The 14026-nt window shown below is 39.9% G+C and overlaps 1 protein-coding gene across 2 annotated transcripts; it reads right to left on the minus strand.

Annotated features, from left to right (window-relative positions):
* Positions 1 to 1391: 1391 nt before the first annotated feature.
* GZMK (granzyme K) lies at positions 1392 to 11617 on the minus strand. 2 transcript variants are annotated; one of them, XM_032337403.1, is made up of 5 exons: positions 11447 to 11615; positions 10941 to 11088; positions 4822 to 4972; positions 3762 to 4031; positions 1392 to 1797 (listed from the first exon to the last, which is right to left on the minus strand). In XM_032337403.1, the coding sequence occupies exons 1-5, from the start codon at positions 11508 to 11510 to the stop codon at positions 1624 to 1626; spliced, it is 807 nt and encodes a 268-aa protein (XP_032193294.1). In that variant the 5' UTR covers positions 11511 to 11615; the 3' UTR covers positions 1392 to 1623. The 2 variants fall into 2 exon arrangements, with proteins under 2 accessions (XP_032193294.1, XP_032193295.1); XM_032337404.1 differs by lacking the exon at positions 1392 to 1797 and adding an exon at positions 2586 to 3009 and having other exon boundaries at positions 11447 to 11617.
* Between the last annotated feature and the right edge of the window lie 2409 nt (positions 11618 to 14026).

Genomic DNA, 14026 nt, shown 5'->3' on the forward strand with positions numbered 1-14026 from the left:
GGATGTTCATTTTCAGGGGCTTTGTGATTTGCCCATTTATCGGAATCAGTTGAATCTTTTTTTTTTTTAATGATTTTTTATTTATTTATCTATTTATTTATTTTTTAAACATCGCAGACTTCCAGGCCCACCACAAGCCCATTCAGTCTGAATGTCTGAGCAAGGAGTCGGGGCAACGTGTGTTACCGAGGGATCTTCTCAGGTCTGATGCAGTCAGTAGGGACTTGAGAACCCTGACATGGCATCCTTCCACACAGATCCCCCCCAAAAAGTCATCTCCAGGCCCAGTGCCAGCATCAGTGTTCCTGCCTCTGGGCAGATAAGTTTCTTTTTATTTCCTGGATACTGTCATTCAGATAACTGATTGTGTTGCTCTTTTTGCTTTGACTCACGTGAAACAAAAGGGGCAAATACGACTCCTTCTAGCAACAGTGTGGGAAGAAAAGGGTGGCCCTTTAGGTAGAAGAACTCCTGTCTTCGATTCTCCTTCTTCAAAGGTCTCATTTCCCCCTTGCTTCATTTTCCTCGCCAAATTATTTCTTTATTTATTTATGATTAATTTTTTTTTTTAACCTTTTTGCCGCCTTCACCCATTTCTCTCTTCTCCCAACTGCCCATCTCTGGCAGCCACCAATCTGTTCTTTGTATCTATGAGCTTGAAGATGCCGCATATAAGAAAGGTCATGGGATTTTTGTCTTTTTCTGACTTATTTCACCCAGCGTAATGCCCTTGAGGCCCACCCATGTTGTCACAAATGACAAGAGTTCATCCTTTTTTATGATTGAATATTATATATATTATATATACACATTATATACATATATATGTATATATGTATAATCTATTATGCATTATATATATCACTAAATATTATCTATCTATCTATCTCACAGTTTCTTTACCTATTCTTCTATTGATGAACACCTAACTTGTTTCCACATTTTGGCCATTGTAAGTGATCCTGTAGTGAGCATGGGTGGGGGGTGCAGATAATTTCTCAAGCTTGCGAGTTCGTTTTCTTCAGATAAATATTTCACAATGGAACTTCTGGATCATATAATATTTTCTAGCCTTAATTTTTTGAGGAAATTTTATTTTTAATCTCACCTTTGGTTTTATCACAGGTATTTTGTACATTGCCTTAAATCCTGTGTGGAACACAGTATGACAGAGATCAATAATAAGTACTATCCTAAGTATGTGTCTAAGCCTTGATGATTCTTTCTTCACTTGAATTGGCTTGTTTGAATGTACTGTTTCTTATTTTAAAAATGTAATTTAGGGTAAAATCACAGCAGAGATCATAGCAAAACCTGGGTGAAGGTGTGTTTTCTTTTTCCCTTTGTGGGGGTGCGAATGGAGTGGAGAGCATATCATCTGCTGTACTTCGTTTCCATAAAGACAAGGACATAGTCTTCTAAATTTATTCAGAATGAAATCAGCGTAGTAGAAACAGCAGTTACAGATGTGAAAGACAGCTTGATTCCTTGACAAAATCAGTCCTAGGGGGCAGGAATGGACCCTAGCCATGCCCCACTCTATACCCAACTATGTATGAAGACAAAGGTGGCCTCTAGAGCATCTTATGAAAGCAAAACAAGCAACTGGTAGATCCAAGAAAATCATTTGCGGTCATGGTTTGCATGAGATGGAGCAAGTTTGCTTTTAATCCAAGCCCAGTATTTCTGGGTTATTAGGGTGTAGATTCCAGGCTTCTTGGCCTCACCACATTTATGACCTGCAGACACTAAGGCATAGAAGGCACCTTTGCAAACCAAGGGGCCACCTGAGTCACCCTAGAAAGAAAATAGATAGATACTTGGTGAGAAGCTGCTGAACTTTTCCTACCATCAATTACCCACTACTCAAAGGATTATTATGTGGATCCTTGGTTTCTCTGTGTCCTGAAGAGTGCCCTATATAGCCTCTTACTCAGTGTGGGTTGTCTCTGTCTCTGGCTAAGGCAATGATTCTCTCCATCTGTCTGTCTGTGTCCCTATCCCTGTCTGGGACCATGTTTCTGTCCATCTGTGGGTTGGTCTGTCTGTCTCTCTCTATCCATATCCCTGTCTTAATCTAGGACTACATATATACATACACATGTATGTATGTGTATATATACATATACATAAAGTTCTACAGTCACTGATCATAAAGGTCATGGGATTTTTGTCTTTTTCTGATTTTTGATTTTTGTCTTTGACTGTAGAATAAAGTTCTACGGTCACTGATTATCAAAGATTGTATGTATGTATGTATATGTATTATCAAAGATTGTATGTATGTATGTATGTGTGTGTATGTACATACATATACACACGTACATATGTATATATACACATATACATACATGTACATATGTATATACATATGCATATATGTGTGTATGTATGTACATATACATATACACATATGTATATACACACATACATACAATACATGTGTACATGCATACACGTGTACATCCATACATATGTACATGTATGTATATATACATATGTACATGTGTGTATATGTATGTACATATACATATATACATATGTATATACACATACATACATACGATCTTTGATAATCAGTGACTGTAGAACTTTATTCAACAAGGAATGGGTAGATGCAAAGTTTAAAGGAATCTGCTGAAATGAAAGAAATGTTTAAATTGTGGATTTCATTTTGGCACCCACAGATCTGAAATCAAGTTGCTACTGAGACAGGCGGAAAGGAGAAATGTATCATAGTAAATACATCAATGGCAGGGACTCTGTCTTATTTTTGTTTCCCCGTTTTTGCATTCTCCTGTGATTGAATATAATGCTCTGCACCTGTACAATACTTTGTAAATACTTGCCCCATGAAGGGATTCCTGAGGACTCAGAACTAAGCATGTAACTACAATTCTCTCAAAGAAAGTGACAGGGTGACAAGACGGGGCTTTCTGATCTGAAGAGCCATCTTTGCCTCTGCGGCTACTCGCATCACCAACCGCAGCACTTCAGGCTCTGTTTGCCCTGGAAAGAGAGGCTGAGGAGGACGACATCTTGGGGCACTACAGATACTCGGGGTCTCTGAAAGCATCATGGCCTCCCCTCGAGAAGACTTCATACAGTATGATGTCAATAGTGCATTTTAGTTTCTTAAAAATTAGTAATCCAGCTGTGCTACGTGTCACTTTTAACCACGAACACACAGAGACACACACACACACACACACACACACAATTTATTTTAATTTTAATTTTTTTTTTTTACAGCTTCAGGAAACAGGAGATTCTGAGAAGTATGATCCCTGTTCCATTTAGTCAGTCTGTCAACATTATTTAAGAAACACCATCTATATATTTAAGCTTCTTGAATTTGAGCGTTCTGACACCTCTCTATTGATTACCTACAATGGTGGATTTCGGGGGACGGAGAGGTGAGGAAGGGACGTTATCTTTTAGTCACCACTAGTGACCTCCGAGTTGGTAGGCTTTCTAAGGACAGAAAGAGCCCTTGGAAGAAGACTGTAAAAGTTAACAGATGTAGTATATCATCCTGATTCACAGATCTTTAACGAGTGCTTATGTGTTGGTGATGTTCTTATGACTCATTCACATTGGTAGATGAGAAAGAACAGAGAACTTAGCGCAGGAATGGAGAGGAACTCTCTGAAGTCCTGATTTCTGCTTTCCATACCTCTTGTCTGTGCTAGGGAGCACGTGGAGTCTGAACTGCAGGCAACACAGGGTTTGAGATGCCTGGTTGATCGATGGGCTCTTACCTGGCAGGAATCCTTCTGGCCCCTGGCATCTCCTGCACATATCATGTCTTCAGTTATAATAGGGTTGTGGTTGTAATAACTTGGACTGTTGCAAAGTTTTCGATTTATGACCGTAACGGTGACTTCGTGCAGGGTGTCTGAGTTCCTTAACAAGTGTGGGTCAGTGGCTCCCCAGCCAGTAACCTGGCATTTTGTTCCAGCTCTGATATCATTTTTGGAGCTTGGGTGGAGCAGCTGGACATGTTTGTCAAGGGTTGCAGCCGTGTGAAGCTGACAGATTGAAAAGAGCATAAATTATTACATTCGTCCCCAGTAGTATTCTGCTATTAGTCTGAGCAATGTATGTGTGGTCCCTCTGGTCTAGGAAGGCATCCCTCTTCTTGAATCTACTTTGGTGGTAGCCTGCATTTATATTTGTGGTTGTTGCTTTTCCGAAATACTCTCCAATCCCTGTAGAGCTCAATGATGATCGGGGAGGGAGCTTAGACAAAGCAGGAATTTTGCCCAGTCTTGAGCAAACTGGCCTTTGCTCTGCATTGGATGGTTTTCTGCAGAATAACATCCATAGGTCATGACTTTGAGGGCTGGGCTGTTTCCTGCTGGATAAGACCCTTGAGTATGGTCTAGACTAAGTTTGGACTAGACTAAGTATGGTCTAGACTAAGTTATAACTCACTTATGTGTCCCTGAATTCACTTGGTTGGCTTGGCTGTATAAAGGACTTGAATTTTTCATTTGCTAATGATAAAAGCATTTGGGGAAAAAAGCTTTCAGTGGGGATCATTGGGCTTGTTGGGATGTTCTGCCTCCCACATATGTGAGCATCAGGGTTGTTTTCCTTTGTTTAAACAGACCTGATGCAGTTGTGATAAATTCTGGTTTCCTTCAAGGCAGTACGTGAAGTAAAAGGGGCCCTTATAGAATGTGTCACGTTTACCTCAAATATGGGGATGGTGCTAACAAAATGCTTTTATGTAGATGAAACATAATGTAGTTCATAACAGCTGAACTATGGGGTATAAGGATGTTAGAGAAATTGAAGGAAGGAAACACTACATACCTTAATCAGCATAATATCATTTGATTTACGATATGATCTGATTCTTGAGAATGGTATGAATTTTTCAATCTCAAATATTTGTTTGGAGGCCTCATTCTTTGAGAGAGAGTGTGCTCCTAAAATCACTTTGAAAAGCTGGACTTTTTCATGCCTAAAAAAAAGCAAAGAGAATAGAGGGAACAGAATGAGTCCCAAGGACCCCAGTAGGGAGTACAAATGGTGGAGAGCATATAGAAACAAGGACCATCTCCAAGGCAACCTGTTTGGATTAGGTGGAGTAACGGAGGTCTTAGTGGACCCAAGCATGAAAGGACGATACCAAGGGCCAAAAGACCTGCTCTCAGACCCACCCCACCTGAATTCCCTAGTATTGCAAAAGAATATCAGAACTTATATCCTGCTCTGGTGAAAAGGTGTGAAATTCTAATTGAGATCAAGTTTACAACAAAATTATGTTAATTAATGTAAAAAGAAATTACATTTCTCCAGCTGTGGGTTGAGATGTACACTCACCTTTGTTAATTTTTTTAATTTTGGTAGAATATACATAACATAAAATTTATAATTTAAAACATTTTTAAGTGTACAGTTTTGAGGCATTAAACTCATTTATATTTGATTTATCACCACCATCAATCTCTAGAGCTCTTTCATCTTCCCAACGTTAAGTGTTTTAATAACTAAAAGGTAAAGACTCAACTCAGCATTTGCTAATCTGGTATATCTAGACCTCACCTCAGGGCAATATGGAGAATAAGATCTATTATGTGGCTGTCAGATACGCCATGTTCTGTCCTGTCAATTAGAAAGATAATCAGGACAAGAAAGGAAAACTTGCCTCAAGGTGAAAAATCATGGCTGATTTGAAGTAAAGACACTGTAGGGTTAGTTGCCATTGATAACTCCATTGTGAAGACTTAGAGGATAGAAACAGGTGAGTCAGATAAAGAAACGACTGTTGTTTTGTTTTGTTTTGCTTATCCCTGGTCATATAGAGCTCCAGTACCAGTATATCAATCATACCAAAATTGGTTTGATTTCCTGCATGTCGAACAAAACTGCATTTATATCTAGTTATGCAAATAGAAGGATTTTTTTTGAGATCTTGACAACACCTTGGGGTGTTTGACAGACTATAAAAAAAGTCCCATTTTAATGTGTGCCTTGAGGAAGCTGCTTCAGATCCTTTAGAGAGCAAGGAAGATTCTAGAAAGACTTACACTTGTTAACATATAACTATCTCGTTGTCACTTGAAAGACAGATCAAGACAGATTACAATAAAAACATCCACACTCACATAAGTCAGACGGAGAAAGATAAATACCGTAGGATTTCACTTATATGTGGAATCTAAAAAAAAACAATGAACAAACAAACAGAAACAGAAACAGATTCACGGACATATAGAACAAAGTGGTGGTTGCCAAAGGGGAGTGGTGGGCAGATGGTCAAAACAGGAAGGGAATTAAGAGGCACAAGCTTTCAGTCATAACATACTCAAGGGGATGAAAAATACAGCACAAGGAATTTAGTCAATAATGTTGCAATAACTTCCATATCAGATGGTAAGTACACTTATCATTCTGAGCATTTCATGATGTGCATAATTGCCAAATCACTATGTCGTACATCTGAAACTCATATGATACTGTATGTCAACTATACTTCAGTTAAAAATAAAAACACATACTCCCACATACAGATTCATAAAGATTAATTAGAATTAAAAGGCACCGAAACATACAGAAAAAGGAAGAAAGTATTATTTCAGGTTTGAAGCAGGAGCTCAGGACTATGATGGGGTGGGTTTGCCTCTGGCAGGACTGTGACTGCCAGCAATGACCACTCTTTGGTTTCTACCAAAAGAGTTTATTTTGGTTTATTTGGGGAATTTCAGCTCTATTTGTTGAAAAGTTTGCATGTTGCAAAATCAGGATGGGGATGAAATTTCTCAAAGGATGTGGATCAGATTTCCTAGGATTGATTCAAACTCAAATTCAACATACTCATTAAACCCAAACTGTGGACGGGAGGGAGGGTGGAGGATGATAGCAAATCCCCAGGACTACTGCTTTAACAGAAAATATAGAAACATGCACAAATAACAAACAAAGGGAGGCTGTGGGGTACACATGCAGGTGGGAAAGATGAATTTTGGTTAGGGGATAGATGCTGAGAGCATTTCTGGTTTTCCTCATCTTTTTACTAATGTCCTTGATTAGTTAATGCCTTGGAAATATTTTGGTTATTTTTGTCTCCACTGGGACATGTTAATACCGAGCACAACACAGGCAGACCATGAATGCTTTCTGACCTTCCATTTCCTGATACGCTTCAGCTAGAATCTGCAATACAATGGTCAATTTTTCTGCCCACTGGTTACCTGGAATTACTTGAGCTGAGTTCTAGGATGCCACCTCCTTAGGTAAATCCGGGTTTAAACTCACAGAGATGTAATAATCCCTGTGTTTTTCACTTGTTTATTGTAGGGCTTCTCCGCAGGAGACCTTTGCTGCAGAATTGTCTGGAGAATGACTTAACCTGGAAGAGAACTACATGCAGAGCCTGAACCAAAGTGTTGCTCACAGTAATCCTTTTCTGTCTGTTGAAACCTCATTTCCATTGGGCCTCAAAAGAGCCTTTCTCAGTGTTGTTCAAGCTGATGCCCTGTGTAGTCCTCATTGGTGGACAAATTCTTTGGCCAAAGGTGACACACAGGATAAGGAGGGCAACATGGACTCAAACACAGCTTTTGTGATTCCAAGTCCAGTGTTCCTTTCCATGACACTCTGGAAGCCCCATGCCAAGCCCCTTCAGGCCCCTTTTTTCTTCTGCCATTTTGCCCCTGCACTGAGCTGTATTTCGGCTTAGACCAGCCCCCTCCAGGGCTGACAAAGACAGGGACCTGACTCCCTGGAGGTCTCTTTAGTCTGACAGGAGGGAGGCTGTCCCAGAGGGGCTGTTACAGTCCCATCCTCGGCACACCCAGATCATCAGACATGTGCCTCAGTGACTACCACGGGATGTACAGATAATAACATGATGACATGAACTAACGCTTAGTACGTTATTGGGCTGCACCAGGTTTTGTCCTAGGCATCTTACATAGTGTCCCTCATTTATACCTCACAACAGTCCTGTGAGGGAGGTATTAGGATTACCCCACTTTGCAGATGAGAAGACTGAGGCTCAGGTAAATGACCAAACTTGAGGAAGCCCCACAGGTATTAAGGGGAGGCTCCAGGATGCAAATGTAGGAGGATTGAAGCTCTGCTGGTTTGAGCCCCGGAGCCTGAATCTACACCATTCTACTCTGGATGCCCGGGGGCTGTCTGAGATGGGGAGAGGCCATGTCGAAGGGGCTGGGGAAGAGGGAAGGGCTCATCTAATTATAGCCCAGACAGGTGAGAGGAGGGGGTGCTCAGTGAGGGGGGAAGTTCAGGAAGACAGTGAAAAAGGGTTAGTGAGAGTTCTGCTTCTGATAAACTGAAACGCTGAAAATAAGATTTGACAAGCTCTTTTACCGGTTTCCTTTTATACTTGGCAAAGCAACCAAAAGAGGGGAACAAAAGGACAGTAAGGAGCTGCATGGATGGTTGGGTAGTGAGAAGGGGGCACCCCAGATCTGGCCTCCTTTACCATTTTGCTGAGAGCAGAGGCTGGAGTTAGTAAGCTATTCCCCCAGGATACTTGGGAGTACATTTGTGGGAAGCCACCATTAAACTATTTCATAAATATTTTGGATTTCATAAAGCTTAATATTTTTCCAAGCACCAATCCGCCTACATTTTTACACCCAAGTGTCCTGGAGAGGAAATTTGATCCACATCTTCTGGAGTTCTTTGAACTCTGGCCATTTAAAATGGTTATTTAGCAAGAGTTGGTTTTTCCTTTTCCTTTCTTTCTTTCTTTCTTTCTTTCTTTCTTTCTTTCTTTCTTTCTTTCTATCTATCTTTCTTTCTTTCTTTTTTTCTCTCTCTCGATCCCGTCCTTCTTCCCTCTCTTTCTTTCATTCATTCATTCATTCCAAGAGTCCTTTTTCCCAATTTGTCAGTTTGACGACCCACTCCTCTTGAGTCAAGTTCACTTGACAAAATTTTAAATTCAAATGAATAATATTATTTACTTTTGGATAGCACTATATGGCTTGTGAAGGACTTCAAACTCTGTGTTTTTGGCTTGGGGGAAAAAAAAAAGGGAAGTCTTCCAATTTATTTCCTTCTTTCTATCTAGGCTTTCTTGAGCATTTATAAGTCAAGGTCTGTGTCTGGGGAGCATAGAATCCACTTGAATGTATGCCATAAGGATATCTGAAAATGTGCATATTTTGAATTGAATGAACATTTCTTGATAGTCACCCTCTGCTTCTCTAGTCCCCAGGAGAGAAGTACTCTGAGAAAGTTAGAGGTGATGGTGACATGGGGGTGATTTCTATGGCAGCTAACACCCCATTTGAATGAAGTAGCTTTATTAAACTGGAAATCAGTAGCCTGCTATTTAGAAACAAAACAGAAGTTCTCACTTTGTGCAGGACTCAAAATTTCTAAATTTGTGATTCGTCTTATTAAAATGGAGGCGATAGACATGGAGAAGCAAGTCAATTCAGTTGTTCCATAGCCTGGAGAGCAAACCATGATGGTTAAGATATCTTAAGTGAAGTGTTATAATGTTTGTAAGAAAAGAAGGCCCCATCTCTTCTTGGCTTATTCAGGCAAGAGACAGAAGAAAGAAACATAGAGACAGAAACAACAAAAATAACACAAAAACCAAACCTCCCAAAACCAACAGGTAAACAAAGCAACAAAAAACACCAAATTGGTTTTCTATGGCTTTTCCTTTTGCAAAAGTTGCAGCATCCCAAGAAGAGCTTGGGACTTTTTTAGCTGAAGTAAGAGAATCATAGACTGAAAGGTGCTTTGAGAAAAGCTATTATTCTAAGTATCTCAGAAAAATAGCTCTTTCTTTCCTCATAGAAATCATCTATAACTTTTTCCCCCCCTATCTTATTCTGCCGGGAAAGTTTGTTGCCTCCTTAGGGCTGTGGGTTGTGATCCCAAACTGTGTGCCTCAGGCCTCTGGGGAGGGAGGCAGGGCAGAGGAGTTACCATAAGGGGTCTAAAAATCCATTAACAAAGCAGGTTTCTCGCACATATAGCAATAAAGGCTGCAACTTATTTGTGTTTGCTATGTGCTAAGCATACTAAAATATTTAAATAGACACTATTTAATCCTCCAAACCCCATGAAGCAGGTGTGACTATTATTATTCTCCTTTCATAAAATGGGAAAGGGGAGATGAAAACCCAGGCTGTCTCACAAGGTCAAGAAGGCTGCTCCTCCACTTACTACGGTTGCCGCCTTCCCTGGCCTTCCACAGAGGACTTGGAACTGTCCAATGGCCCAGCTTTCCCTGAATAGGAAAAACCAGGGCAGAAAATGTGGGTGGGCTAGAAGGTAAGTCGACTCCACCAGCTGGTCTGTGATCACAGAAGCTAGGGTAGATGAAAGTCCTGCCACTCACCACAGTGTGGACAAACTTAAGAGGATGATGTGTCAGGAGAAATAAGCCAGAGAAAGACAAATACCATATGATTTCCCTTACGTGTGGAATCTAAAAAACAAACCAAAAACCCCTAATAAACAGAAAAAAAAATTAAAAAAGAGAGAAACAGACTCACAAAAATGGAGAATGAACTGGTGGTTGCCAGAGGGGAGGGTTGGGGAGATGGGCAAAACGGGCAAATGATGAAGAGGTACAAACTTCTAGTTATGAAATAACTAAGTCACAGGGCGGAAACCTACAGCACAGGGAATCAAGTCAATAATATTATAATGTCCTCCATCGTGGTGAGCCTATCATAATGTGCATAATTGTTGAATCACTATGTTGTACACCTGAAACTAATTTAATTGTATATGTTAACTTTATTTCAGTTAAAAGAATCTACATATATATGATTGAACCGTTATTCATACCCTTTCATATTACATCTGTATTCATCAAACATGACTGTGCTCCTTAAACTTAGAATGTTAAAAAAAAAATTCTCTCCCGGGAGAGGCGAGCTTCTCTTCCAGCCGGTGGAGTTCGAACACACAAGGTCAGAGCAGGTACTCACCGGGTGCGGCAGTGGGATGCGGACAGCACCCACTGGGGGTGGATCAGCACGCCTCCACAGAGGTGGTGGCCGCGGTACTGGATGGAGGCCATGAATGGCCGGGAATGTGGCGACACTTCTCGCCCTCCAATAATCTCCATGCCAAAACCTGCAGGAGAAAACCCGAAGATTTAATATGAAAGACCCAAGCAGATTATGTCATGTAATTCTTCTTCTGACAGTCATTATATCATTTCCAAGTTAAAAAACCACCCTACAATCACCTATAATAGCTATAATAATTTTACCAATAAATACATGTAGAGTACACTTAATAATATGTAAAATTACATATAATATGTAATATATAATTTAATAATAATATAAAATAGCATAATAAGTATAATAATTTATAATACAGTTTCGAGGGATAGACATGGTGGGGGAAAATTCTCATTTCTAAGAAACAACACAATCACTAGAAATTCATCTGATGCCCAAATGTGGTAAATCTAGAAGATACTTACACTCTGGAGTCACATAAGCCCCAGCTACCAGGAAAAACAGAGAAAAAGAAGAAACCTTCACCATGTTAATGGCTTTGATTGAAGAAGCCCAGATGAACTTTTCTGATGGTATTGGTGAAGGAAGACAATTCTGAAGACTGAGCTTTGACCTTGAAACTTTTATCTTTCTCACCACAAGTGTTTCAGACAGCAGTGGAGGAACTTGAATCTTGGTTTTTCACACTTATGTTTGAAAGTGTTAATCCATTTGAGAAGATCAGATCTATGCTTTGAGTGCTTTTTTGATGTATATGCGACAAAGAACTCATTTCAGGAGTGAGCTCTCTTCAATATCTGTATGAGCACTCATGTTGTACATGGTGAAAGAATAAAAAATATCTAAGCCATAAGAACCTAATGAAGTTGCAGACAGGATCCAAAGATGTTCACTGCTCTATAGCAATACTTACTATTTTTCCTGGCAGAAAGGGTGCCTAGCATATTGAGTTTCCCTCTATTTTTCATTTGGACATAGATTTATTATGTGAAGAAACATGGAATTTCGCACAGATCGCGGTTGCATTGCTCTAAGGCTTAGCTAAAGCCTGAACATCATCCAGAAAAACCCATATGTTTTGTAGCAAACTTATTCGTAGTCATACCATTTACTCTAAATTTGACCAGATTCAGGCTAATTTTAGTTACATTTTTGGGAAATTTCATAATGTATTTGAGAGGAACATGGGTAACATATTTTTAATTCCGAGTGTCTCCTTTACTCATTTTTTAATGGAAAATAATCATGTGATTATCCAGGGCCTTGATAATAATATCTTTTAAAAATGAAAGATTGCATTTCGTCATTCTCCTCAGGAACAGATGATAAATGTATTGCCAGGCTTTCTATGGTACTTTCTCCTTCACGATCAGACTTAAGATTCTACAAGATTCTGTTTGTGTTTGTTGCTGATCAATGGTACAAATTTTATAAAATGAGTACAAATATCTGGCACTGGAACCTCAATCCAGAACTACTAACCAAAATTTAATTGAATAAATTGAATTCACAGGCCTTATTTTCTTTTTTCTAAGATATATGCATCTTATCCTTCATTTTTTTTATAAAGGAGAATTGAAATCCAGAGCTATCATGCTTGGCAGATTGCAAGAGAATCCTACCAAATTGTTGTTTTTTAGCATAAGACAATAGGAATAATAATAAACAATATTATAATTGTGTATGATTTGTTATGATTTAATTATATATGTGAAGTGTCTTAAATTATTTCTAGACTCTCTTTACATGATCATTTATATAATTTCATGTTTTCTTATGTCTGTGGGGAAGGCAGTTCAACTGCCTTAGCTCAGGGATGCTAAAACTAAAGTTTCCCCAGCGTGTAACCGGGACCAAATTATTTGCCTGACCTGGAATAACGTGTATGTTAATAAACAAGTCGCCAGAGCACAGAATTTGAAAAATAATCCTGTTTTCGCTTTACAAGAACACAGCAATAGTAAAGTTCTTCTGGGTGTTAAATAAGTAGAATTAACAACAAAATAAATGCAGAGCAGTGACTTCCTGTTGCAGAGTCCCAGTGGGTGAGACAAGGAGGAGCCGGATTAAGAAAAGCCACAAACTTCATAAATGAAACTTGTTAGTTCCAGCCCAATGTCCTTATGAATTTTCAAGTCATCTTTGTCACTGCTCATGTGCCTTAGGTAGATCCCACCTCAGCCACTTTCCTAAGCTGGGAAGTGGACCTGGTGATGCCAATTCCCTACTATATCCCCGTGATGGTGGGGACATGGGGGAAAATCACGTGTGACATACTGAAGTGTTCTGAACCTTGAGGAGGAAATGGACTGTGTAGGAGACAAAGCTTCACTTCTGAAGGAATCGGGAGGCATGGTTAAAAACATCTCTCAGCTGCTTATTTCTGTGTAGTGAGGATTAATATCCAGTAGCTTTTTACAAATTGCTAAGCATTTTCAACTGAATTTCCAGGGAGGTGGTCATCAGTCCGGTTTTGTGGACAAAGACTGGCTAGAGACTACTGAGCTAGCAGGTGGCAGGGTCGGTTCTTCAACCCTTAGGTGCTGACCCCAGGCTCCTCGTTGCTTCTCACCTGACCACATGTCTCTCCTGCTTCGAGAAGTCCCTGGGGTTTAGATGTGCTAAGAGACAAACTGGCGCTGCAGAGGGGGAAAAGGGTTTAGCCATATACACCGCAATTAGACATGGGTGAGATTTAGTTCAATTGGGAGGACAGTGTCATAACTCTTTCTTGTAGCCGACCTGGAAAATTCTGAAAATCAATCTGGTTTATAGTAATGAGTTATTTGCTTTTGGCTTCAGACCGATGTACCAGTTAATAGTATCATTTGTTATTACATTCAGAATCCTGGATTTGAGAAGAGTGAGCTGTGTAACATGATGAGCTCGGCGATCCAATTTATTTCTGGGTGTTGGTTTTGTTCTGTTGAGTCTGCTGTGGGGAGAGCCGTGTTTGCTTTGGATGGTTTTTGCAGCAGCTGTGCTGGGCCGAGCGAGGGTGAGGAGGTGCTCCTCACTGGACCGGCTTCCAGAATCAAGGACCT

The sequence above is a fragment of the Mustela erminea genome, chromosome 3 (assembly GCF_009829155.1).
Source record: "Mustela erminea isolate mMusErm1 chromosome 3, mMusErm1.Pri, whole genome shotgun sequence".
In the NCBI taxonomy this organism is placed as follows: domain Eukaryota; kingdom Metazoa; phylum Chordata; class Mammalia; order Carnivora; family Mustelidae; genus Mustela; species Mustela erminea.